Source organism: Taudactylus pleione, unplaced genomic scaffold, assembly GCF_031769625.1.
Source record: "Taudactylus pleione unplaced genomic scaffold, aTauple2 ptg001562l, whole genome shotgun sequence".
NCBI classification, from domain to species: domain Eukaryota; kingdom Metazoa; phylum Chordata; class Amphibia; order Anura; family Myobatrachidae; genus Taudactylus; species Taudactylus pleione.
Genome location: NW_028285959.1, coordinates 42,800 through 68,253, shown reverse-complemented (window position 1 = coordinate 68,253; position 25,454 = coordinate 42,800). Strand labels below are relative to the sequence as shown.

Below are 25,454 nucleotides of genomic sequence, written 5' to 3'. Positions count from 1 at the left end.
ATCAAAGGTTAACAAAACAAGATGATACTCAGTTATCAAGGAATAACTGTATAAAATATACTTAGGCTTACCAGTGATTTGGCAGGTATTTTTGCTGTGAATAAAGAAGAATAATTCTAAATTATGATTGTCGGTAAAAGTTGGAGAAACAGAAGTCAACATTTTTAAATAGATAACACATGGAAAGAGATATAGATTAGGGTTTATTTCTACGGTGTCCCAGAGATCATTGAAGAGAGGAAAAAGGGCCAGTTATCAAGATCAAAGCCCGTATTCAATTGGTTTCGCACACGCGATACTTTTTCGCCTGCCGGACTTTTTTCCTACAAACCGGTGGATACAAACCAGGCGAAAAGTACTGTCATAATTGGGGAAATTAGCCTGACACCCCCTAAAAGATGCACTAACATTGGGGATCAATCTACATGCCCCTGAATAGCCCTAATAAAGCTATTTGGGGTACTACGGATTTGTGAATTTATTTTAATTAGTGTCTTTGCACTAGTGGTGAAGAATGGCATTATGCAGTATTTTTTGGGGAAAAATAAGTAGTCCTGTCAAACGTGGGGTACTTGAAAATGGGTGCAAGCATGGTTTAAAGTCGCTAAAGTGTAAAAAAGGCACATGCAATCCAAAAAACACCTCACCCACACTTGCAGACCGCCTAAAAGTCTATTTCGCTAGTTGAAGTTCAAAATGGGGGTACAAACTTATTTGCCTCCTTTTTCTTAGTCATTTTTTGACGCAGTTATCCATTATGGGGTGTTTCTCACGGGTGCCGAGTGGTTTTTCCACCTTTGCATCTCAAAATAGCGATTTTGCACTATTTTTCAACACCTATTCATAGGCGAATCTTTTTTGCCTATTACACTGCGTTTTCGCGTATGCAAAAGGGTTTGCAATTGAATACTGAGAAGTTACCGTCTGACGAAAAGTCGCAATTGGCGATACTTTTTCGCGGTTCTCGGCTTTAAGCTTCTAATTGAATATGGGTCCAAGTCTACATTTACTGCTCTGCAAACACATCAAACATACAGATTCTATTTGAGACAATTTTTTTCATTGTACTCATTAAGACGTTTAACCAGCCAAACTAGAACAGCAGTTTTATGCAAAGATGCTGTGGCATGAAATACCGGCGGCTGAGTAGCTGCGCCTGTTCATATCCCAAAGGTTCAACATCCCGAAGGGCTCGTAAGTAAATTAACCCTCTCCTCTCCCTACCCTAACCCTCCGTTAGTGGTGCCTAACCTCCCCCCTGCCAGCACCCTAAACCTAACCCTCCCGGTTGGGTGCCTGACCCTAATTTCTACCCAGTGGTGCCTTAACCTAACTCCACCCCCACCCCACTCCCCGCGGCTAACACTAACCTGTCCCCGCTTACATTCGTTCGAGATGCCAGTTGTCGGGATTTCAGCGTCGGGCTAAAGATAGGCGTTGGTATTTTAGCACCTAGCTGTAATCTAGAGTCGGGCTTCCTGGAAAATTCACTACATCCCGCTGTGGCATGTGGCTGAAGAAACCACCGTACCTTAATATGATGCTGCAAGTTTGACCTGGGATTTCTTAAGGACACTAATCCTTAAATCAGACAAAACCTTATATTGCTACATCCCATTGCTCAGAGGCAATCAGGGCTTAACTGAGATATACAGTGTAATAATCTACAGATGCTCAGTCAGTATTTGTTTTCATTTATAGCGGTGTTGTGCTAGGTCTAATCACAACATCAACACATTGATATTGAAAGTCCATATCAAAAGGATAATTTGTGCATGCAGAACAGCCTATACAAAGGCTAGAATGCAAGTGATATTACCAATATGGTATATCACAGGTTCTCAAACTCGGTCCTCAGGACCCCAAACAGTGCACGTTTTCCAGGTTTCCTCACAGAATCACCAGTGAAATAATTAGCTCCATCTGTGGATTTTTTTTAAAATGTGTCAGTGGGTAATAAATACATCTGTGCACCTGCTTGGTGACCTGCAAAACGTGACCTGTGTGGGGTCCTGAGGGCAGAGTTTAAGAACCACTGTGGTATAGAATTATGCCTGCCACAGGCATCTGGTTTTTATTTGCTTTTCATCAAAATGAGCAGCTATTTGCATTGTAGGGCTAAAATATTTCCACCTCAAATTACAAACATAAATAATTTTTTTTAATAGCGTAAAAAATAAAAAAAAATAAAAAGGCGCATGAAGTCCTGAGTCCTTGGTGGCATCCTATAGATCCTTTGGCTTCCAATAGTTATCCCAGAAGCCATGAAACAAATGACCATGCATTAAAAACAAATATTTGGCTTATCATACTTACTTATTATTGCATGCATCACTTGTGGCAGGATCTGATAAAGTAAACAAAAGTAACACTATGAAATATACATATTTACTGTTTAAACCTATAAAAAGTATACTACAAACTATTACATAAGGGTGTCAATGCATTGTTGAACAAGTTGTCCGCAGTACGTCGCACCTTGCATGCACAGAACTAAAGAAAAAGATGGTAACGCAATGGGAGTGACATCACACAAACCATAACAGTAAAGCAGTCCTGATGTAATATAGTAGAAACGGTCAGAAATATTAAACTTAAGCAGAGCAACAATATTACACAAATCCTGTGCATTACACAATGATCTAGAAAACAAAAACATCACCATGCCATTAAGTGACATGTTCACCATTTGTTACAATTTATTTATATAGTCTCCCCATTCACCACTATACCATATATTACATCATCTTGATGGGTCTCTTCCACAAAATACACCATCAGAAACAAAGAGGCATGTCAAGATTGTACAAAAGGTTTGCAATATTGAAAGCAGAAAAGTTATGGGACAGTGTAAGGGGCTGAATTGTGTAACGTGAAGAAAAATTATGAGAATATCTGTAAATGTATTTCTGCATCAAGGGGTTTGTAGGCAAATAATCTCGACTGACAACTTTAATTGAAATAGAAACATCTCAAATGTAGCCACCTCTCCAAAATCAAATCCTTTGCAAACTTAATGCAATTAACCTTGAGCGAAACAAGCAGAATTACTTTATAGTCTGATTAATGGATAATTATATTTAAAACTTAAATTTCCTATATCTGGACTTTAAGTAAAACCCAGGCCTAAAAGACACTTACATGGGGCCCAGCGTTTAAGCTCACTGTTCTCAGCATGTGCTTAGCCCTGTATACAACACACTGCCCGTCTGAGAAAATACCAGTTACATTATTTATTGTACTGCACTCACATCTGCCAACCATGGTAGCTGGCTCTGCAATTCTATGCGGTTTATACCAGGGGTGGCCAAACATTTGGACTTGATCTACTTTTAAAACTAAACCTTTCGTGATCTACCAAGCCCGAAAAAGGGGTCTGTGCCATGCAGAAAAGTGGGAGTGACCTCATAGCAAGTGACGTGGGGTCTGTCCTGACAAAATTACATAGTATCCCCAATTCATATTACTCCACACAGCAGCATAATCTTATTCACTTACACACAGTAGTGCCCCTTATACACAATGGCCCCAGTAGTAGTGCCTCTTATGCAGTTCCCCCTGTAGTTGTTCCCACCACCAGGATAAGAGCCCCTTATACAATACCCCTGTATTAGAGCTCTTTATACAATGCCCATTATGCTGTTCCCCCAGTAGTTGTGCCCCTTATGCAATGCCTCCTGTAGTTGTGCCCATTATGCAATGCCCCCTGTATTAGAGCTTATTATGCAAAGGCCCCTGTATTAGAGCCCATCATGCAATGCCCCTGTAGTTGTGCCCATTATGCAATGCCCCCTGTATTAGAGCCCTTAGACAGTACCCCCAGTAGCACCCTTTATGCTGTGGCCCCAGTAATGCCCCCTCCCCTGTGCAGTACTTACTTCTCCACGCTGTTCCGCACTCCCTGCCGCTGAGTGGATCTAACTAGATCCAGGAGGCTCTTCACATTGTGGGTGATGTCACCCGCGCATTGCATCACTGGGAAGGCTGGCCTCTGAAGCAATCAGAGGCTTCTTTAGTCTCTGATCACTTCAGAGAACCGCGTTCCCAGTTGCTGCAGCAAGTTGGTCGCGATCTATTGGTAGATTGCAATCAAAGTATTGGCCAGCCCTGGTTTATACTGTTCAGTTGACGATTTGTTAGTGTACAATTTTATATTGTGATATTAGGCTTTATTTCTTGCCTATGTATTTTTTTTTTTTAATTAGGGAAGAAAAGTGCACACAGTGCTGAATGTAAAGATTTGGTTTTCTTTATAATGGAATATGAGACACATGGGTATCAGGACAGATACTTTTTTTCTGAGTAGGTTGCAAAATAAAAGCCACTCCCTACAGCAGACACTCCACCAGTCGATCCCATTTGCCCATCCAGCAGCAGCGTCTAATAAAAAAAAAAAAAAATCAGTGTGATTCTTATTGACTGCTGCACTGAACTCATAGGTGCGGCTACCCATGTTTACCTACTGTCAGGATGTCCCTCGGCAGCCAAAAACAATCAGGGTGATTCTTAAGCTGGCCACACACTAGACCAACTTACATCAACTTGTTGATTAGTTGGAATGAAAATCTGGTAAGGAATGGGAGTACATGATCATCAGCAATTTGCTCCTAAATGCCAGAAAACAGATGAAAATGGTCGTCAGACAAGTTTGTTAAATGTTTGATCTAAACAATTTGTTCAAACAACAGTTTTAGTCCATTTTCCGGCGTTTGGGAGCAAATTGCTGATTGTCATTTGCTTTCATTCCTTACCAGATTTTCATTCCAACCAATCAACTAGTTGGCTGGTTGGATGTAAGTTGGTCTAGTGTGTGGCCAGCTTTGTCTAGCTCAGCTGTGCTGAACTAAAGCTGCGGCTGTCTGTCACTTAGCCTCAGCCAATAAGAATCAAGCAGATTCTTATTGGCTGAGGCTGTCACATAACAGCCTCCATGGTGCCGGTGCCAGAGCCGGTTTAAGGAGGGAAAAGGGGACAGGGCCTGCTCGAAGGCGCTGAACCCAAAAGGGGGCACAGAGCTGCACCCAGGACCGATCAAGACTAGCTGGCCTACACTGTGGCTGCTCCTTGACTGTTGTGTCGCCCACGGCTGAGGGCAGGGAGCTACTCTGTCAGACAGGTCAGTATTCTGTGGGGAGCTGGGCAATTTAATGTAGGTTGTATATTTATTTTTATGTGAGGGACAATGTTTTGTTTTTTCCTATGGGAGGACTATGTGTGTGTTTTCTGCTGTGATGGCCAATGTGTGTGCATTTTGTCTTCCTGTGGGGGCCAATGTGGTTTTTTTTTTTTTATGTGCGATTTTGGCAGGACGATCCACTAGACCTTGGCTGAGGTCACACCCCCTTTTTGGCTTACCACACCCCTTTTTTAGATGTCCACATACATCTATCCTCCTTGCCCTGCATGTCTCGTTACGTGTGAGCACCGTGCATTGCAGTAGCACCAAGCATCTTTTTGTGCGACTATTTCCCTTAAAATGAGTCGAATTTGCAAAGCGGATTAAAATGATATGCGGCATGCTTATATTCTATGTGCGACTGCGGCTATATCTTCATGCAAAATGCTACGTTACATTGGCTGTGACACTAACTTAGCATTTTGCATGCAGATACAGCCGCAAACAGAATAAAATGCTATGCAGCATGCCTATAATCAGCATTAGCTGCTTGTGTGTCCCCATTCACATCACTTTGCGAATAAGGCGCATTTTAAAAGGAAAAAGTTGCACTAAAAAAAAAAAAAAAAAAAGACTAAGGGCTGTTTAACACGCAAGGAGGCTAGATGTATGTGGACACCTGTGTATCAATGAAGATTTTGATCTTTAAAAGTAGATCAGAGCCCGCAAGTCTGGCCACATCTGCCCTACACCGAGACTGCAGACACCCAGAGGCATAGCGTGAAGCCATGGCACCCAGAGCATGCTAATGCTACCTGCTCCCCCCTTAATGAATTTTGCTAAACTGGTCATAGGACATATTTGCAAAAAAAAGGAGCTCGCCTCAAACCTACCAATTGCTCTCCGGCTGTCAGGGCTCACCATAAATAAAATAAAGGCAGGTAGGGGATGTATGTTTATGCGGTCCACTGACAGCAGCAACTGGCACTTGTCCAGAAGTAATGAAAGTTACAGGTAGAGAGGTGGGCAAGAACTGGAGGCAGGTGAGTAGGTGGGTGAGGACTGGAAGTGGGTGAGGAGGCATACTAGTAGGTGGGAAAGGACTAGAGGTGGGCGAAGCCTAAAAGCAGGTGGAGGCGGCAAGTGGGTAGATGTGAGTGAACTGGAGGCAGGCAAGGTGAGCAGGCTGGAGTCAGGTGAGGAGGTGTGCTGGTAGGCGGGAGAAGACTGGTTGGGGCAGGAAGATAGGCACGGAGGCATGCTGATAGGCAGGAGAGGACTGAAGGCAGGCGAGGTAAGCAGGCGGGTAGGCTGGAGACGGCACTGGGATCAGGCGAGGTGAGCAGGCGGGTAGGCTGGAGAGGACTGAAGGCAGGCGGGTAGGCTGGAGAGGACTGGAGGCAGGCAACTAGGCAGGAAATTCAGCTTGTGAATGTAAAGTGAGTAACTAAGTGTTAATTATTATTATAATAAACTGTTAGCTGCCCCATTTTCCTCTTTTTTTCCCCGTCTTCCTCTGCTCCCCCCTTATTTCTGAGTGTGTTAGAGCTGAAGGGACCTCCGCTGCAGCACACTGCCTCACTTCCCTCAGTATGCAAATGCCGGTTCCCCCCCCCACCCCCGGTAGCTACAGCCTCCCTCACCCAAAACACTGAAAAGAGGTCCAGCCTGCACCTGCCCCCCAGCGCAGTCCGCCTCTCCTGTCAGGATCTACGGAGGGCACTTAGGTGTGGCACTGTGCAGGAGCAGAGAAGGAAGCAATCGGGGAGAAACCAGTGCACCGGGAGTCGGCACCCGGGAGTCTATCCCCTATTCTACAACTGCTGGAGTCGGACTTCACCTGCAGCCAGCCCCCTCTGATCTGTCCGGCGCACTGTTGAGCTTGTGGCCGTGGGTAGCATGTGTGACTTACAGGGTTGCGTTTTGGAATGTCCACAAAACCTTTACTCTGATCAAGGTCAGAGGCAGACTTTGCAATGGATAGACACAAAAGGAGTAGCAGGCTTACCCGACAGCTCTTGCTGCTTAGAGGTCTCCCTTCCGCTGATATCACATGCTCTGCCTTGAGGGTTTTCTGCACCAGAACCATAACTCTCACTTGTGGGTATTTCACACGTTGCTGGAACTTTGGTAGCAGAAGAATACGTAGATGTTTGTTTTCTCATATGATCCACTGTTAAACCATCTATAGCTACTGTATGACTAGTGGTAATGTCCATTTCCTGATCCGGAAAAACTGTAGTTTGCTCCATACAGACTAGGCTCTTTTCCCCTGCATTTACACCTCTCAACAAAACCACATTTTTGGTAAGTTCCATTTCATTCTCATCACTAAAAATGATGGTCTTTTCATTGGGGAAGACCTGGTCATCACTTGTAGGATGAGGTTGCCATAACACTCCATCTATGCGAGTTGTATGACTACATGTTAAGTCCATGTCATCCTTCATCAACACTGTTTGATCATTAGAAAAAGTTGTGTGACATTTACTAGTGTTGCCAGATAATTTTAAGTGATGTAAGCTTTGCTTCTCAGTGTCCCTGCTAGCACTGCTAGTACAGGTACTGCCTGGATTATTATTTGGGAAGTCTCTGTTGAACATTGGAGTGAAATTAGTAATGTTGGTTGTGTGGCATTTTGTTAGCTCCAGACCATTCTCTTGCTCTCTGAATACGTGTGTGACATCTCCTGTATTCTCCAGAGCATGAAAAAATGGAGGCACACTCTTCTTGTTCGATATATTTTCTTTAGGTACATAAGGAAAAATGTTCTCCTTGTTATCATCGGTCCAGATATTTGTGTTTGATGTTACAGTTTCTGCTTGGTCATTTGCCAAGGTCGCCAAGAAGTCCTCAAACTTTATTTTTGTTGGACAGGAGGAATCAGTCAGCAGCTGGAAACCTGCATTCTTTTGACCACTCATTGAAAATGGTAAATTTATGTTACTAGTTGATTCCTCAGTTTTTTGGGATTTTAAACTCGACAAAAATAAACCAGTATCTATTTTCTTTGGTTTTGCCTCAACAAGCTGATCAATGGCAACAGTGTTGCTTGCAGTCATATCCATATTATCAGAGGAGAAGAAAATCATCCTGTCTTTAGTGCAGTCTGTGGCAATCCACTATGTAACAAGAAAATGTAAAAGTTAGAAAACTAGCTCAAAATGTTTGTTTTTTTTAAAATGCACAGTACAATATAAAAATCTAAAATTAACACAAATGGACAGATTAGCCACAAAAAAATTGTCCAGTAATAAATACCGCCGTACCTGCTAACATTCCTAATTGGATTACAGTGATACATTAGAACATATTAGATGCTCAAAAAGAACCCATTACAGGCACAGCCCTTTTACTGGAAATAAACACTGCTGGCAGATTAGCAATAAATGATGTTTACACCGTATCAAACATCTAACTATTGAAGTTAGGGGCCTAGGTATCAGTCCATTTTTGTACATAAAAGTATGCAGAAACTGCAGTTTCTGCATAATTTTATGTATCGATCCTATGTACTAATAGCACAATGCACGGGATTTCACAGAAATCTCCGGCAAAGTGGTAATTAGCGCTGCAGATTGCAGTACCCATTATCATCAATGTGGACTACGATCTGACCCCTATGTACCAAGCTCCAAAAAGCAAAGCTTTCCAGTGTTCAGCATCAGTAGTTTGCACCATCTTCAGGTGGTGTAAACTGCTGCTCGTCTATGGGGTCTCCAGGGGCAGGAGAGAGATCTTTCGATCTCTCTCACAGCCCCTGTCCGGCCCCGGAGGCTGACATTGTGCACAGGTGCAGTGTCAGCTTCTCCGAAATGCCGGGGATATAAAACAGCAGTTACCGCAACCACTGTCCCTGTGAATTCCCGGTAATACATAGCAGGGATATTTTCATTAAAAATTCAAATATTCCCAGTGAGTTGGACAGTTAATAATCACAGCAGTACCACGATTATTAATACATAGGCCTCATAGTCCAAGCTATTGCTATTAAAAACTATTGGGGGGGAAACTATGTGGACCAGTCCCCACCCACAGTGAAATAGATCATATGGAAGACATGGAAATATACACAAATACAGTTTTAAAACATATCTAGTCAAAGGGCCAAATGTGATAGGATGAGATTTTAGAAAACGTGTGAGTTTAGCAGTAGGCTCTCACAATGGTCAAGTATTATATTCAAAATGGGAAAATCTGGATGAGAGTTTAAAATAGTGAGGTTTTTTTAGTCCAAAAATATGAGAGTTTGCATGTTCTCAGGCTATTACAATGGCAGAGGTTGAAAAGTGAGAGCTTACTGCTAAACTTTCACATTTTCTAAACTCACCCCATCACATTTGGCCCCAAGTGTTTACTGTGGCAGTAGAATATAATTGCATAGGTTAGAATGTAAAACAAAATACTCTGATACCGCTGCTTGGTGCACTGGAACTTGAATAGGTCCATGAAGCAATGTGTTGATTCCTAAAATCAGGGAAAAGATGTATCAGGAGTTAACAAACCAGATGCTACTCAGAAGTCATCTAGGAATACTTGTGTGTAAAATCTTACCAGTGACTTGGCAGGTTCTATTTTTGCTGTGAATAAAAAAACAGAATAAATGTGATATATAATTACAAATTAAGATTGTAGGTAAAAGTTGGAGAAACTCAAAACAAAGGTCAACATTTTTAAATAGATAACACATGGAAAAAGTTTCAGATTAAGGTTTATTTCTATGGTGTGGGTATGATTTACAGCCAGACCTCTGGCCGGGGGTTCAAATCCCGACAGCGGCAGCCCGACAAGCTTGACAATCCCGATCATCCCCAGGTAAGTATTCACTAACCTATTCTACCCCCTAACCCTCCCTTAGGGGTGCCTAACCTTAACCTCCTAACCCCCCCCCCCCCGTGCCTAACCCTAATCCCTCCCCTTCCCCGCCACCTAAACTTAAATCCCCCAACGGGGTGCCTAACCCTAAATCCCCCTAGCCTAACCCTATATTCCCCCCTGGGAGCCCTAACCCTCTCTCCTCCCCCCAACCTCTCCCCCCCCCACCCCCCGGTGGCTGTCCACATCTGGCATCACTTCGATCGGGTAAATTGACAGGTGTCTAGCTGTAGGCACCTGTCATTTAATCCTTGCCGGGATTAAGCAGTCGAGAAGCCAGTTGTCGGGATAAGGCCCGCCGGCTTCCCGACTGCATACCCCCAGAGATCATTGAAAAGAGGAAAAATGACAGTCATCAAGATTAAGTCTAGATTTACTGCTCTACAAACACATACAGATTCCATAGGATACTTATTTTTTCATTGTACTCATTCAGATGTGTAACTAGCCAAATTGGAACAGTAGTTTTATGTAAAGTTGCAGTGGCATGCGATTAGTAAAACCAGCATACCTTAATGGTACTGCAACTTTGACCCTGGTTTTCTGCAAGACACAAAGGGGTAAATTTACTAAGAATCGAGATTGCCGTCGAACCACATTCGCTGGAAATCTCCGGAACGCTTCCTCTGCGAACTGTGGCGTGTGCAATTTGAATGGTATTTGCTTGAAATCACAATGCAGCAATTTTCCTTTTACCAATTCACTTCTCAAATGAATCAATTTCAGGCAAATTGGATTTGCTAGTTCAAGCGTAAAAAGACCAATGTGATTGTGAGAATGTGTTGTGGTTACAATTATTCCTATTGCACCACTTCATTCAGATGGTGGAATCTAAAATAGAAAAAGCTTTGCCGAAACACAGCAAAATAGCCTTTGCTGCTATGTTTAAATCACAAACCGTGATGCAACTGCATTTGTCTCCTTTTATTAGCATCATGATTAAGGCTAGACAAAATAAAAACTTTACACACCCAAATAAGCTACGGATTTGGTCATCTATTGATTTTTAAATTTGAGATGTGATTTAACAAACACAATTCTTAATAAATCTGTGTTTTGTATGGGTGTCAATGTTAATGGACCGAGGTTTGGTCCAATGGTGCATCGTCTCGATTTGGTGAGTTTTGTAATTGAGGTGTGATTTTGCCCTTCGTAAATCCCCGATTTGCAAAATCGCACCAAAAATAAAAACACCAAATTGATCAAACACAATTTTTAGTAAATATACCCCAATTCAGTAGTCAGAATATTAAATTGTTAAGTTTTTGTGCAGCATGCTTCAAAAACTTCATGCCCCAAGGCTTAAATTTGGTATTCAGTGTACTGATCTACTTCTGAGGCTCAGTATGTGTTTATAGCTCTGTTGTGCTCAGTTTTAAGCACATCTTCAACAATGATCTGTGCATGCAAAGGACATAATGCAGATGATTTCCACAATATGGTTAAATTATTTTCCCTTAATGATAAATTAAAATGTTCCATCAATCTTTAAAAAGAATAGAAAAAAGGAGAGGAAAATAGGCCTGGCTCCTTATATTATCACTAAATTCATTGATGGCTTATTATAGATCTTTTAATTTTCCAACATATATTTTAGAAGCCATAAAGCAAAGCACATTAGCCAGTTGTTTATCTAATCATACTTACTCATTATTGCATGCATCACTTGTGTCAGGATCTGTTAAAGAACACAAACAAAGGCTACATATTTAACCTTGAAAAAATAAAAATATACTGGCTTTTTAAAAAACACACACACACACACACACACACACACACACACACCACTTGGGGCCCTAATGTTAGACAGCTGCGCCCTTTTTGCCCATGCTGAGCTAGTGCTCATGTGTAGCATGTCAAAGAACTATGTTGCACAAAAAATGTACATCCATAATAAATATGTAAGAGGATAATATTAGTAATGTATTTTAGACAATAGGGAGAACAAGAGTCACTGAACTGGGTAGCCATGCTATAAGCCAGTATTATAGAGACTTAGGGGGTATCCAATTAGCCACAACATTGTTCAGGCACTAATGGATAGCTGCCATCTGCAAAAAACTGGGATTTTTCTCTGATTATCCCCTTTTTGGGGATGTTTTTCACCCCATCCTATCTTGTTCTAAATAATAGGATAGGTCTCCCGAATACAATAAGCTTGTGGGCCTGTGTGTTTTCGCCATTTCGGTGGTGAAAAAACAGCATTTATGGATTATTTTTTTGGGACAAATCAGGTGCCTAAAAATATTCACTATAAGTGCCAAAGTCAGGCGGCACCTCGGGGTTAATAGAATAGCCCAACCGCAATCAATTAGTAGCGCTGCTAATTGTAAACCCCCCCCCCCCCCCATAAAATTTTATCCACCAAGATGTATAATGCAGTACACATCATTCGGTAAAAAAACACACAACACAAATAGTAAACAACTTGTGGGTCTCCAGGGATTTTAGAGCAACATGCCATGACAATTGGAAACTAGGTATGCTGCGTTGCACATTCCCTCCCTACACTTATATTTACTATTGGTGAGCTATGCAGTTAAATCAGAGCTCCAGGAGCCATTTAAACAGCATTCCTTTATAACAGACCACAGAGGGTATACAAGAATTGCAGAATTGCTAGAATGTGCTCCTTGTATAGATTCAAAAGGTATACTACAGTTCACCCGTTCCACAATATGCCAAAGAAACATTTGGGTATTCCACTCGACACCAAGTGCAATGCTTACCGGCATTCTTAGCATCAGCCGCTGCAGTTGCTGGTGGTTCTTGGGTGAAAACTCTGTTGAGGACAGAATATTTCAATAAGCATGGATTTCTCATTGCTAAGAATTGCATATCTCCAAATGTATCTAGAGAAAATACACAAGTCTAAAACAATTTTATACAGGAAAGTCACCAACTATAAAACAAAAACAAACTACTTCTCTGGCTTGAGAAGTTAATTTATGTTAAATAATTTGATTTTCACTTTTCCCCTTAAATGAACAGTTTATAAGGAACGGGTATGAAATCCCGGCTGTTGGGATTCCGCAGGTCAAAAATATGAGATATGGTAAGAACTTACCCTTGTTATCTCTATTTCTACGAAGTCCATAGGGTTCCACAGGATACCTTGGGGTATAGGTGTGACGTCAGTCGCAGGGCACCAAAGAGTTAAGCTTTCAGCCTCCCAGGATGCACTAGGTCCCCCTCCTATACCCCGCCCCCGGGCCAGGGCACCTCAGTTAGTTACCAAGCCATAGGCCGGAGGAGGAGAAGGAAGAGAGAGAACAAAGATCTGGACACATACAAGAATCACATTCTCACCAGAGGGAGACGGAAAACCGGTGACCAGAGCAAAGCCCATCTGCAGCACAGGTGCGACAGGGCGGGAGTCCTGTGGAACCCTATGGACTTCGTAGAAATAGAGATAACAAGGGTAAGTTCTTACCATATCTCATATTTTCTACTTCAGGGTCCATAGGGTATCCACAGGATACCTTGGGGATGTCCCAAAGCAGTATCCTTTAAGGGTGGGGACGCTCCTGTGCAGAAAGGAGAATCCGCCGCCCGAAGGAAGCATCCTGAGAGGCGAAGGTGTCAAACCTGTAATACCTCACGAAGGTATGGACAGAAGACCACGTAGCAGCCTTGCAGATCTGAACTGCCGAGGCACCACGTCAAGCTGCCCACGAAGGACCCACAGACCTAGTGGAATGAGCCTTCAGAGAAGGAGGGACCGGTAGGCCTTCATGAAGATAAGCTTCAGAAATAGCCATACGGATCCAGGCTGCCAAAGTTTGCTTTGAAGCAGGCCAACCCTTTTTACGGAAGCCAAAGAGGACAAACAAAGCGTCCGACTTCCTAAACGAAGAAGTGCGGTCAACATAAGTCCTTAAGGCCCGCACAACATCCAAAGAGGCCTCACCCACGGAAAGACCCGGTGAGTTAAAGGCCAGAACAACTATTTCCTCGTTAATATGAAACTGGGAAACAACTTTGGGAAGAAACTCGGGCCGAGTGCGGAGCACTGCCCTGTTCCCATAAAAAACCAAGAAAGGGGGTCTACAAGAAAGAGCCCCTAACTCAGAAACTCGTCTGGCTGAAGCAACGGCCAGAAGGAAAACAGTCTTAGCTGTTAGCCATTTAATATCCACTGAGCCCAGTGGTTCAAACGGCGGTCCTTGGAGAGCCCTCAGGACCACAGCCAAATCCCAAGGCGCCACAGGTGGAACAAAGGGCGGCTGAATACGGAGAACACCTTGCATAAAGGTGCGCACATCCGGGATTGTAGCAATCCTACGGTGAAACCAGACAGATAGGGCCGAAACCTGTACCTTCAAAGAAGCAAGGCGAAGCCCATGATCTAGTCCCACTTGCAGGAAGGCGAGAATCCGAGACAGACGAAACTCCCGCGGTGCATAACCTCTCGGTCGACACCACTGGAAGAACGTATGCCACACGCGATGGTATATCCTCGCGGAAGACGGTTTCCGAGCTCGTAACATGGTACGCACCACAGAGCTGGAAAACCCCCAGGACCTCAGCATGGCCGTCTCAACAGCCACGCCGCCAAAGACAGCCGAGTCAGGTCCGGGTGAAGACAAGGACCCTGAGACAGAAGGTCCGGTCGTAGCGGCAACAGCAGAGGACTGTCCACGGACAGACCCTGAAGGTCTGAGAACCAGTGCCGTCTGGGCCACGCGGGAGCTATCAACAGGAGCGTCCCTCCTTCCTGTTTGAATTTCCGGGTTACCCGTGGAAGAAGGGAGACCGGAGGGAACAGGTATGCGAACCTGAACGTCCACCGGACGGACAGAGCATCCACCAGAGACGCCCCTTCGTCTCTTGTGCGAGACCCGTACACCGGCAACTTGTTGTTGTGCCGGGACGCCATGAGGTCGATTTCTGGAAGACCCCACCTGTCCACCAGTAGTTGAAAAACGTCCGGGTGCAGGGACCATTCCCCTGGATGAACGTCCTGGCGACTTAGAAAGTCTGCCTCCCAATTTAGCACTCCCGGGATGAAGACCGCTGATATGGCCGGAAGATTGCGCTCCACCCAAACCAGGATCCGAGAGACCTCTACGAGAGCCGCCCGACTGCGAGTTCCTCCTTGCCTGTTTATGTAGGCCACGGTGGTAGCATTGTCCGACTGGACCTGCACCGGGTGACCCTGGAGAAACCGCTGTGCCTGCAGGAGAGCATTGAAGACCGCACGGAGTTCCAAGATATTTATTGGAAGCTCCGCTTCTGTCGGCGTCCACCTGCCCTGGAACAAGTGTGGACCCGAAACTGCTCCCCAGCCCCGAAGACTGGCGTCCGTTGTCAACAGGACCCAATTTGGAACCCAGAACGGACGTCCCTTGTTGAGGTGGGTCGTCTTTAACCACCACGCAAGGGACAGGCGAACCTCCGGGGTGAGCACAATCGTCTGGGACTTCAGAGACTGAGGCAGCCCGTTCCACTTGGACAGGATCAGGTGCTGCAGAGGTCTGGAGTGAAACTGGGCGTATTCCACCATGTCGAACACCGACACCATGGAGCCCAGTAACCTCATCGCAGAGTGTAAGGACACCCGGCGGCTGTGCAGACAACTGCGCACCCTTGACTGTAAAGCAGAGATCTTGTCCTCCGTCACGAAGATCCTTTGCTGTCCCGAGTCCAATAAGGCTCCAAGATGCAGAATCCTCCGAGACGGGATTAGAGTGGACTTCTGCCAGTTGATTAGCCAGCCGTGCCGTTGCAGCAGTGCAATGGTCAGGTCCAAGTGGTGTAACAGGAGCTCTGGAGATCCTGCCACCAATAACAGGTCGTCCAAGTACGGCAACATGCGGACTCCTTGCAGCCGCAGAGAAGCCGCCATGACCGCCATAGCGTCCTGTATGTCCAATGACACCATGTAGTCCCCAGGTTCCAGCGCCAGAATGATGGACCGTAGGGTCTCCATCCGAAACTTCGGGACCCGCAAAGACTTGTTGAGTGCTTTGAGGTTGAGAATCGTACGATATGACACATTGGGTTTCTGTACCAAAAATAGATTTGAATAGAAACCCTGGCCCCTCTGGGAGAATGGAACAGGCACTATAACTCCAGCCTGGAGCATAGTGTGCAATACCTTCCGCAGCTCCGTAGCCTTGTTCCGGTCTGATGGTAGACCCGTGGTGAAGAATCGAGCCGGGGGTCTGTGCCGGAAGGAGAGGGCGTACCCGTGAGAGACCACCTCCAGAACCCAAGTGTCTGTCGTAGTGAACGACCAACACCGGGAGAACTGCAGCAGGCGGCCTCCCACCCTGGGATCCCCCAAGGGGAGACCCGGACCGTCAGGCCGCAGGCTTGTCATCTGGCTTGGGGGCCGGACGTCTGGTACTCCATGCCTGTTTCCGGGGCTTGACCGATTTCTTAGGGCCAGCCTGTCGAGGAAACGACTGTGGTTTGGGCCTGCCCTGGGCCCTAGATGACCGAAAGGACGATGGTCCAGAACCAGAAGGAGCAGCGGCCGACAAGCAGATTTGGCTGCCGCCAGCGTGGCCACAATCTTATCCAGATCCGGACCGAAGAGAACTTCTCCGGTAAACGGCAACGCTTCCAGACCTTTCTTGGATCTGCGTCCGCCTTCCAGAATCGCAGCCACAAGGTGCGACGAGCAGCTACCGCTGCTGAAGAAATTCTAGACACCAGAGTACTAATGTCTAGAGCCGCCTCGTTGATGTAGGTGGCCGAATCACGGAGATTGCCAATCAACTCCGCTTGTTCGGCCGGACAGTCGGATTCAAAAGAAGCCTCTAATGAATCCGCCCAGCGCTCCATCGCTCTGGCAACCCAGCAAATGGCCATAGCCGGCCGTGCTGCCCCCCCTGCAAGGGAATAAGCGGACTTCAGGCAGATTTCTACCTTGCGGTCCGTAGCATCCTTAAGGGAGGACATGGATGGCATCGGCAATGTGGCACTACGGACAAGACGGGTCACGTGAGAATCCACCTGTGGAGGGGATTCACACTTAGCAAAATAATTATCCGCTAACGGATAAGCCACCGCCAGGCGTCTCTGCGGCTGGTATCTTTTGCCAGGTTGTTTCCACGCCTCCTCTAAATGGTCCACCAACTGACCCGAAAGAGGAAAGACTGTGGCATCGCCCTTCACATCTTTGAAAAAGGCATACTTAGATTTAGCCGCTGGGGGAACTTCGTCCTCAATCACCAAGGCTGTGCGGAACGCCCGAATAAGTCCAGGAATATATACTTTGGACTTAGCATCAGCGTCCTTAGTATGGAAAGGTTCCTGATCGTAAGGATCCAGAATCTCCCCATCATCAGACGTCCCTTCGTCATCCTCATAAGGAGCGGACAGAGACGCCACCGGCCTTTTATGAGGCCGCATCACAGACTCCCCTTGCAACACATCCGACAAGTGCTGTAAAGAACTCGTCAGGGAGTTAACCCATGCTGGCTCCTGAGAACCCGGGAGCGGGGAAATAGGGAGACTGTGGGGTACCACCAATTGTCGTGGGAACCCCTGCATGGGTGACGACACCACAGACTGCTGGGACAAACCCATCGGAGTAAACGCGGGCTGCGGAGCTAACTGGCCCACTAAAGCTGTTAACGCCTGAGCGAAACAAGCCCAGGGCGGCTCCTGTACCGGTGCTGTAACCGTAATAGGCCGCGCCATGGACAAACACTGCCGGCAAAGGCCCTCCGCGCTACCCTCCCCCTCCGCTAACGGTACTTTGCACGTGGTACACTGTAGCCGGAGGGGAAAATCACTTTCAGACATGATGGCACCACGTATGTGACCTCTCTCACCAAGTATTAAATAGGCGAGAGACCACCCTGCAGCACCGCACCGCACCGCAAGGGCTTTAGCAGAAAGAACAGGGACAGTAATAAAGCTGACAGTTTAGAGAAGAATAGTTACAGGCAGCGCTAGCACAGTCACATACAATGCAGAGAAATAACAATTCCTGCACTAACAGCGCTGATCACTCAACTACACAGACACAGGGCCTGGTAGGACACAGCGCTGCATACACAGACCTGAGCCACAGCGGAGGAGAGGTATGCGGGGGGACCCAGACCACGATGCTTCCTTCCAGACTTCCAGCAGCGTTCACCATGCGTTGCAGAGAAGATGGCCGCCGAGGAGCAGAGAGAAGCTGGCCTGGGGGAGGAGCGCTGACACAGGACCAGTCAGCACAGTGCAGAGAGGGCTGTGTGCAGCGGGGGAGGCGCCGGCTGTGAGACAGGGAAGGCGCGCTCCCCTGGCATGCATTTAACCCCTGGGACGCCGCAGCGCTACCGCTCTGCTGCGGTCCGCTGTCCCAGGGGGTAGTGGAAGTGCAGGTTGGTCGCCTGGCTCCACGCTGCAGCCAGTCCCCAGGGAGCCCCCTGCCTGGGGACTTAGGACCATGTGATCAGCGGGGACCCACCGCGGGACCCCGCTGCTTACCTCTGTCCCCCTTGAATCCGGCCATGGTCCGGAGCATCTGGGGTCACCGCTAGCTGTGACCCCAGACGCCCACCAGCATCCCCGGATCAGTACCGGCGTTCTGGTACCGGCGGGGTGTAGGGAAGACAGCATGGACGTCAGGACTGACTGTCCATGCTGTTCATCCAGATGTGCAGCCACAGCTGCATGAAGAAAAAGCTTCAGGGGCTCTTCTAGCCCCCACTCCAACAGGTGCACCCGACTCCGGCCGGGCACCAAACTAAACTGAGGTGCCTTGGCCCGGGGGCGGGGTATAGGAGGGGGACCTAGTGCATCCTGGGAGGCTGAAAGCTTAACTCTTTGGTGCCCTGCGACTGACGTCACACCTATACCCCAAGGTATCCTGTGGATACCCTATGGACCCTGAAGTAGAAATACCAACAGCGGCATCCCAACAGCCAGAATCCAGACACCCATAAGAATGGTATGTCTCCCCCTAACTACTACCTCCCCGGTACCTAACCGTAACCTGCCCCCTAGTGCCCAAGCCTAACCTCCCTTTCCCTGCACCCTAAACCCAACACCCCCTCACCGATGCCTAAACCTAACCACCCCACTAGTGTCTAAACTTTACCTCCCCGCACCCTAATCCTCCCCCTAGTGCCTATCCCTAACCTCGCTATCCAACCCTAACATCCCGATATTTACCTTCGAGATGCCAGCGTACTGTCGGGATTTCGGCGCCGGTATTCAGACAGTCTCCATCCCACACGCCGGGATGTCAACTACATCCCGTTTATAAAGACTACATTTACAACATACTGTAGTGACCTCATCTCTGGATTGGCCCACATCCAGAAATATGCACAACACCACAGATGATATGATCATCAAGCATTTTCTCTGCCTACAGTCCCCAAAAAACCTACACAACATAAGAAAAAGAATTTGCATAAATCACATTTTGGAGAAATGTGCCCAGGTTTAAATATTGATAATACATGTGTGGTGGTGAAGCCCCAGAATAGTTGCAGGCCTACAGATACAGTCAACAGCATATGCAAAATATTCAAGAAGGTTTTAAAAAAAAAGAAAAAAGCCACACACAACTTTACATTACCTTATGGTCTCATCAAAGCTTACTCGTCGAGAACGTTTCCTCCTCTTTTCAAGAGTAGAATCCTGTAAATATCAATGATGTTAGCAGCCCATAACAAAGAAAGAATGGAAACTATGCTGTAGGCAACATTCCCACCATGTGAGCCCTCATTTCTCTTTACAATGCAACAAGGAATTATCCATGACTTTAAAGAGGATCTCTTACCTCTGAGAGGATCCTCATTAAGTGCAGTCTTTTCAAATCAGTTATCAGAAATAATACTTTCCCTAATTCCCACTAGTGTGATAAAATTGAAAGTGTGTGCAGTATGGAAATAACATGTAGACTGCAGATGTGCAGCAGAGGGAGACAATGAGAGTTATGGTAAGAACTTACCTTTGTTAACTTGCTTTCTTCGAAGTCCATAGGGTCCACAGGGAGACCTTGGGGTGTAGGTGATAGAACTGAATCCGGGCACCACGCAGTTAAAGCTTTCAGCTCCCAGGATGCACTGGGTCCACTCTCCCTATACCCCGCCCTCGAGCCACCTCAGTTCATAACAATCCAAAGGCCGGAGGAGGATAAGAGAAGGAAGACTGGTACACTCAAAAATCACATACAAAGAAGGAGACGGAAAACCGGTGACCAGCAACATAGCCCAAATGAAGCCAAGTGCATCAGGGCGGGTGCCCTGTGGACTTAGAAATTTTTTTTTACAAAAAGGTAAGTTCTTACATAACTCTAATTTTCTTCTTCAGGGTCCATAGGCTCCACAGGGAGACCTTGGGGATGTCCCAAAGCAGTGCTTTTAAGGGTGGTGACGCTCCTGCACTGAGAGGAGAATCCGGCACCCAAAGGAAGCATCCCGATAGTCGAAGGTATCAAAGGCATAGAACCTTAGAAAGGTCTGGACAGAAGACCACGTGGCCACCTGAACAGCCGAGGCGCCACGGTGAGCTGCCCACGAGTGACCCACAGACCAAGTAGAATGAGCATTAACAGAAGTTGGAACATGCAGGTCTGCCTGCGAGTAAATTTTTTAAATATAGTCATACAAAGCCATCTAGCATTTGTTTGTTTGTTGGCTGGCCATCCCTTCATGTGAAATCCATAGAGTACAAACAAGTCTGATTTCCGAAGGGAACTGGCACGGTCCACAAATTGAGGATGCGGACCACATCCAAGAAGGCCTCACCTGCTGAGAGGTCTGGTGATTGAAAGGTCGGCATTATAATCTCCTGATTAATATGGAAACTAGAAACAACTTTAGGAAGGAACTCAGGGAGAGTGCGAAGCACAGCCCTGTCCTGGTGAAAATCAGAAAGTGAGAACGACAGGAGAGAGCTTCAAATTCTGATACCCTCCTGGCAGATGCAATAGCCAGAAGGAAGAGAGGTTTAGCTGTTAACTGCTTAAGTTCAACAGAATCTAGTGGTTCAAATGGAGGACCTGAAGAACTACTGCCAAAACCCGTGGTGCCACTGGGGAGGACAAAGGGAGGTTGAATCCAGGACACCCTTTAGGAAGGTGTGGATATCCGGGAGCAGAGCAATTCTACGTTGGAACCACACTGACATTGCAGAGACATGCAGGACAATGCCTCAGTCTTCATTGAACTTCCAAAGAACTATAGGAAGAAGGGAGACTGGAGGGAAGATGTACGCAAACTGGAAAGGTCCACCTCACTGACAATGCGTCTACAAAAGGTTGCCACGGCATCTCTTGTTCTGGACCTGTACACAGGCAGTTTGTGATTGTGTAGGGAGGCCATGAGGTCCACCTCTGTGAGACCCCATCTATCCACTAGGAGTTGAAACACCTCTTGGTGAAGCAACCATTCCCCGGGATGCTCGTCGTGACGGCTGAGGAAGTCTTCTTCCCAATTGAGAACTCCCGGAATGAATACTGCTGAATTGGCCGGGATGTGACCCTCGGCCCATGTCAGAATGCAGGATGTCTCTGTCATCGCTGCCCGACTTAGAATACCTCCTTGATGGTTGATGTAAGCCACTGTTGTGGCATTGTCAGACTGAACCTGCACAGGTTTTACATGAAGTATGTGCTGGGCCAGGTTGAGGGCCCTGTAGAGAGCTCGAAGTTCCAATATGTTGATTGGCAGGGTTGATTCCACCGATGATCAACGGTCCTAAAAGGAGTGCGGACCAGTCACTGCGCCCCAGCTCTGGAGACTTGCGTCTGTTAGGATTACCCAGTCCAGAATCCAAAAGGGGCTGCCCTTGGTTAAACGAGGTCTGTAGCCACCAAGATAGAGACAGATGCACCTCTGGAGAGAGCACAATCGTCAGCTTTGATCCGATGGGTAACCCGTTCCCCCTGGAAAGCATCAGCCTTTGCAAAGGCCTGGAATGGAACTGAGCATATGCCACTGCTGCTAGTGTAGAGAAAGACAGCGCCGTCAGCGCTACCTTCTCTTTGTTGGGTGGCTGCTCTGTCCTGTCTGCAGCCACCGGGGAGCTGCTAATAGGGTGGGGGGAGGGAGAGAAAGACAGCGCTGATAGCGCTCCCTTGTCTTTCCTGTTTGCAGCTGCTGGGCTGCTGCTAGTGGGGGGGTAGAGGGAGAGAAGAAGGACAGCGCCGTCAGAGCTACCTTCTCTTTGCCCGATGGCTGCTCTGTCATGTCAGCAGCTGCCGGGCTGTTGCTACCAGGGGGAAGGTGAGAAGGACAGCGCCGTCAGCTCTGCTTTCTCTTTGCTAAGTGGCTTTCTGCTAGCGGGTGGTGGGAAAGCAGGACAGTGCTGCTTGTTTCTATTTTCCCTGCGGCTACTCTGTCCTCTCGGCAACCGCAGGGGGTGTTGTGCGCTGGTGCTGGGCTGCCCACATGGAGAGACTAAGTGTGCAGAGGGACCAGGAGGTTCCTCTGTGATAGGAGTTTGCTAGAAGATAATCTTCCAGCAGCCGCCCACTGAGCTTTTCTGACTGGTCGTATCAGATACGACCATGTCAGGGAAAGCCCAGTCTGGTATGGTCATATCTGATACGACTGCCAAGCAAGTGGTTAAGCCTGCAGCATATAATTTGCCTGATATCAGTATGGCCGCAGATGCCTGTTTGTTACTCTTGCCTTTGCTAGACATAGCTGTAGAGTAATATGGCACACATTATGGCACTGGGTATAAAGCAACCACCATGTATGTAGGATACTAGTAGAAAAGCAATATACTGGTCCTGTCTTACCTGTCCCCTGATGTCCGGGTGCAGTCTGGGTCCTCTCCGGGGGCCCTGGCTAGCGCTGATCCCCGGAACGCCCGCCGAGGTCCCCAGATCAGTTCTGGCGTTGCGACACCAGAGGGGTGACGGAGCGGCAGTGGAGATATCCCACGGACAGTCTGCTGCTGCACGCTCTATTCTTGTAGAATCAAAATAAAAGAAAATAAAAAAATAAGCTTTAGGGGCTGCCTAAACAGCCCCCCCTGCGAAATGATGACCCGACACCGATCGAAACTGAGGTGACTGGCTCGGGGTATAGGGAGAGTGGACCCAGTGCATCCTGGGAGCTGAAAGCTTTAACTGCATGGCACCCGGATTAGGTTCCATCACCTACGCCCCAAGGTCTCCCTGTGGAGCCTATGGACCCTGAAGAAGAAAGTGGCCATATCAGCATGGTAACCAGGTTGATAAACACGGTATAGGCTTAGTATAGTGGGTGAACCGAGGATGGAGGGAAGTAAGGGGGGAGGGGGGGGGAGAGGGTTTTAATATAGCCCACCGACAGTCTGTACTTAAGGAGAGAAGACAGATGATTGGGCTTATCAAAAGTTTAATGGTTTGCTTTACGAAAAAGTAGGTTATAGGAATGTGGCTTGTTCTGAATGTTGACATGGGTTTTATGTCCGTAGCAAAGAATACCCTGGATGAAAGAGCCCTAGCCACCCAGACTCTCCTCCAGAGAGGACATCACCGTCTGAACAGTGATCCGATGGAAAAATATGAGATTTGGTAAGAACTTACCTTTGATATCTCTATTTCTACGAAGTCCATAGGGTTCCACAGGATACCTTGGGGTATAGGTGTGACATCAGTCATCTGGCACCATAAAGTTAAGCTTTCAGCCTCCCAGGATGCACTAGGGTCCCCCTCCTATACCCCGCCCCCGAGCCTAGGCATCTCAGTTTTGTACCAAGTCATAGGCCGGAGGAGAAGGAAGAGAGAAAAAAGATCTGGATACACACAAGAATCACATTCTCACCAGAGGGAGACGGAAAAACCAGTGACCAGAGCAAAGCCCACCTGCAGCACAGGTGCGCCAGGGCGGGAGTCCTGTGGAACCCTATGGACTTCGTAGAAATAGAGATAACAAAGGTAAGTTCTTACCATCTCATATTTTCTACTTCAGGGTCCATAGGGTATCCACAGGATACCTTGGGGATGTCCCAAAGCAGTATCCTTTAAGGGTGGGGACGCTCCTGTGCTGAAAGGAGAATCCGCCGCCCGAAGGACACATCCTGAGAGGCGAAGGTGTCAAACCTGTAATACCTCACGAAGGTATGGACAGAGGACCACGTAGCAGCCTTGCAGATCTGGACTGCAGAGGCACCACGTCGAGCTGCCCACGAAGGACCCACAGACCTAGTGGAATGAGCCTTCACAGAAGGAGGCCAACCCTTTTTACGGAAGCCATAGAGGACAAACAAGGCGACCGACTTCCTAAACGAAGAAGTGCGGTCAACATAAGTCCTCAAGGCCCGCACAACATCCAAAGTGGCCTCACCCACTGAAAGGCCAGGTGAGTTAAAAGCCGGAACAACTATTTCCTCGTTAACATGAAACTGGGAAACAACTTTGGGAAGAAATTCAGGACGAGTGCGTAACACTGCCCTGTTACCATGAAAAATCAAGAAAGGGGGTCTACAAGAAAGAGCCCCTAAATCAGAAACACATCTGGCCGAAGCTATGGCCAGAAGGAAAACAGTCTTAGCTGTTAGCCATTTAAGATCCACTGAGCCCAGTGGTTCAAACGGCGGTCCTTGGAGAGCCCTCAGGACTACAGTCAAGTCCCAAGGCGCAACAGGTGGAACAAAAGGCGGCTGAAATCGCAGAACGCCCTGCATAAAGGTACGCACATCAGGAATTGTAGCAATCCTACGGTGAAACCAGACAGACAGGGCTGAAACCTGTACCTTCAAAGAAGCAAGGCGAAGCCCATGGTCTAGTCCCGCTTGTAGGAAGGCGAGTATCCGAGACAGACAAAACTCCCGCGTTGCATAATCTCTTGGTCGACACCACTGGAAGAACGTATGCCACACGCGATGGTATATCCTCGCGGAAGACTGTTTCCGAGCTCTTAACATGGTACGCACTACAGAGCTGGAAAACCCCCTGGACCTTAACATGGCTGTCTCAACAGCTACGCCGTCAAAGACAGCCGAGTCAGGTCCAGGTGAAGACAAAGACCCTGCGACAGAAGGTCCGGTCGTAGCGGCAACCGCAGAGGACTGTCCACGGACAGACCCTGAAGGTCTGAGAACCAGTGCCATCTGGGCCACGCGGGAGATAACAGGAGCGTCCCTCCTTCCTGTTTGAATTTCCGGATTACCCGTGGAAGAAGGGAAACCGGAGGAAACAGGTAAGCGATCCGGAACGTCCACTGGACGGACAGAGCATCCACCAGAGATGCCTTTTCGTCTCTTGTGCGACACCCGTACACCGGCAACTTGTTGGTGTGCCGGGACGCCATGAGGTCGATCTCTGGAAGACCCCACCTGTCCACCAGCAGTTGAAAAACGTCCGGGTGCAGGGACCATTCCCCCGGATGAACGTCCTGGCGACTGAGAAAGTCCGCCTCCCAATTTAGCACTCCCGGGATGAAGACAGCTGATATAGCCGGAAGATTGCGCTCCGCCCATACCAGGATCCGAGACACCTCTACGAGAGCCGCCCGACTTCAGGTTCCTCCTTGCCGGTTTATGTAGGCCACGGTGGTAGCGTTGTCCGACT

The 25,454-nt window shown here is 47.3% G+C and overlaps 1 protein-coding gene across 1 annotated transcript in view; it reads right to left on the bottom strand.

Annotated features, from left to right (window-relative positions):
* LOC148442374 (outer kinetochore KNL1 complex subunit KNL1-like) overlaps window positions 1–25,454 on the bottom strand; it is a 138,433-nt gene that overhangs the window by 76,805 nt on the left and 36,174 nt on the right. Inside the window, exons 5-12 of the mRNA XM_088464012.1 lie at window positions 19,521–19,582; window positions 12,721–12,773; window positions 11,639–11,669; window positions 9,671–9,696; window positions 9,531–9,583; window positions 7,125–8,238; window positions 2,317–2,347; window positions 72–94 (exon numbers count right to left, since the gene is read on the bottom strand). Of these exons, the coding sequence (XP_088320138.1) occupies window positions 72–94; window positions 2,317–2,347; window positions 7,125–8,238; window positions 9,531–9,583; window positions 9,671–9,696; window positions 11,639–11,669; window positions 12,721–12,773; window positions 19,521–19,582 (1,393 nt within the window). The remainder of the gene's footprint in view (window positions 1–71; window positions 95–2,316; window positions 2,348–7,124; window positions 8,239–9,530; window positions 9,584–9,670; window positions 9,697–11,638; window positions 11,670–12,720; window positions 12,774–19,520; window positions 19,583–25,454) is intronic.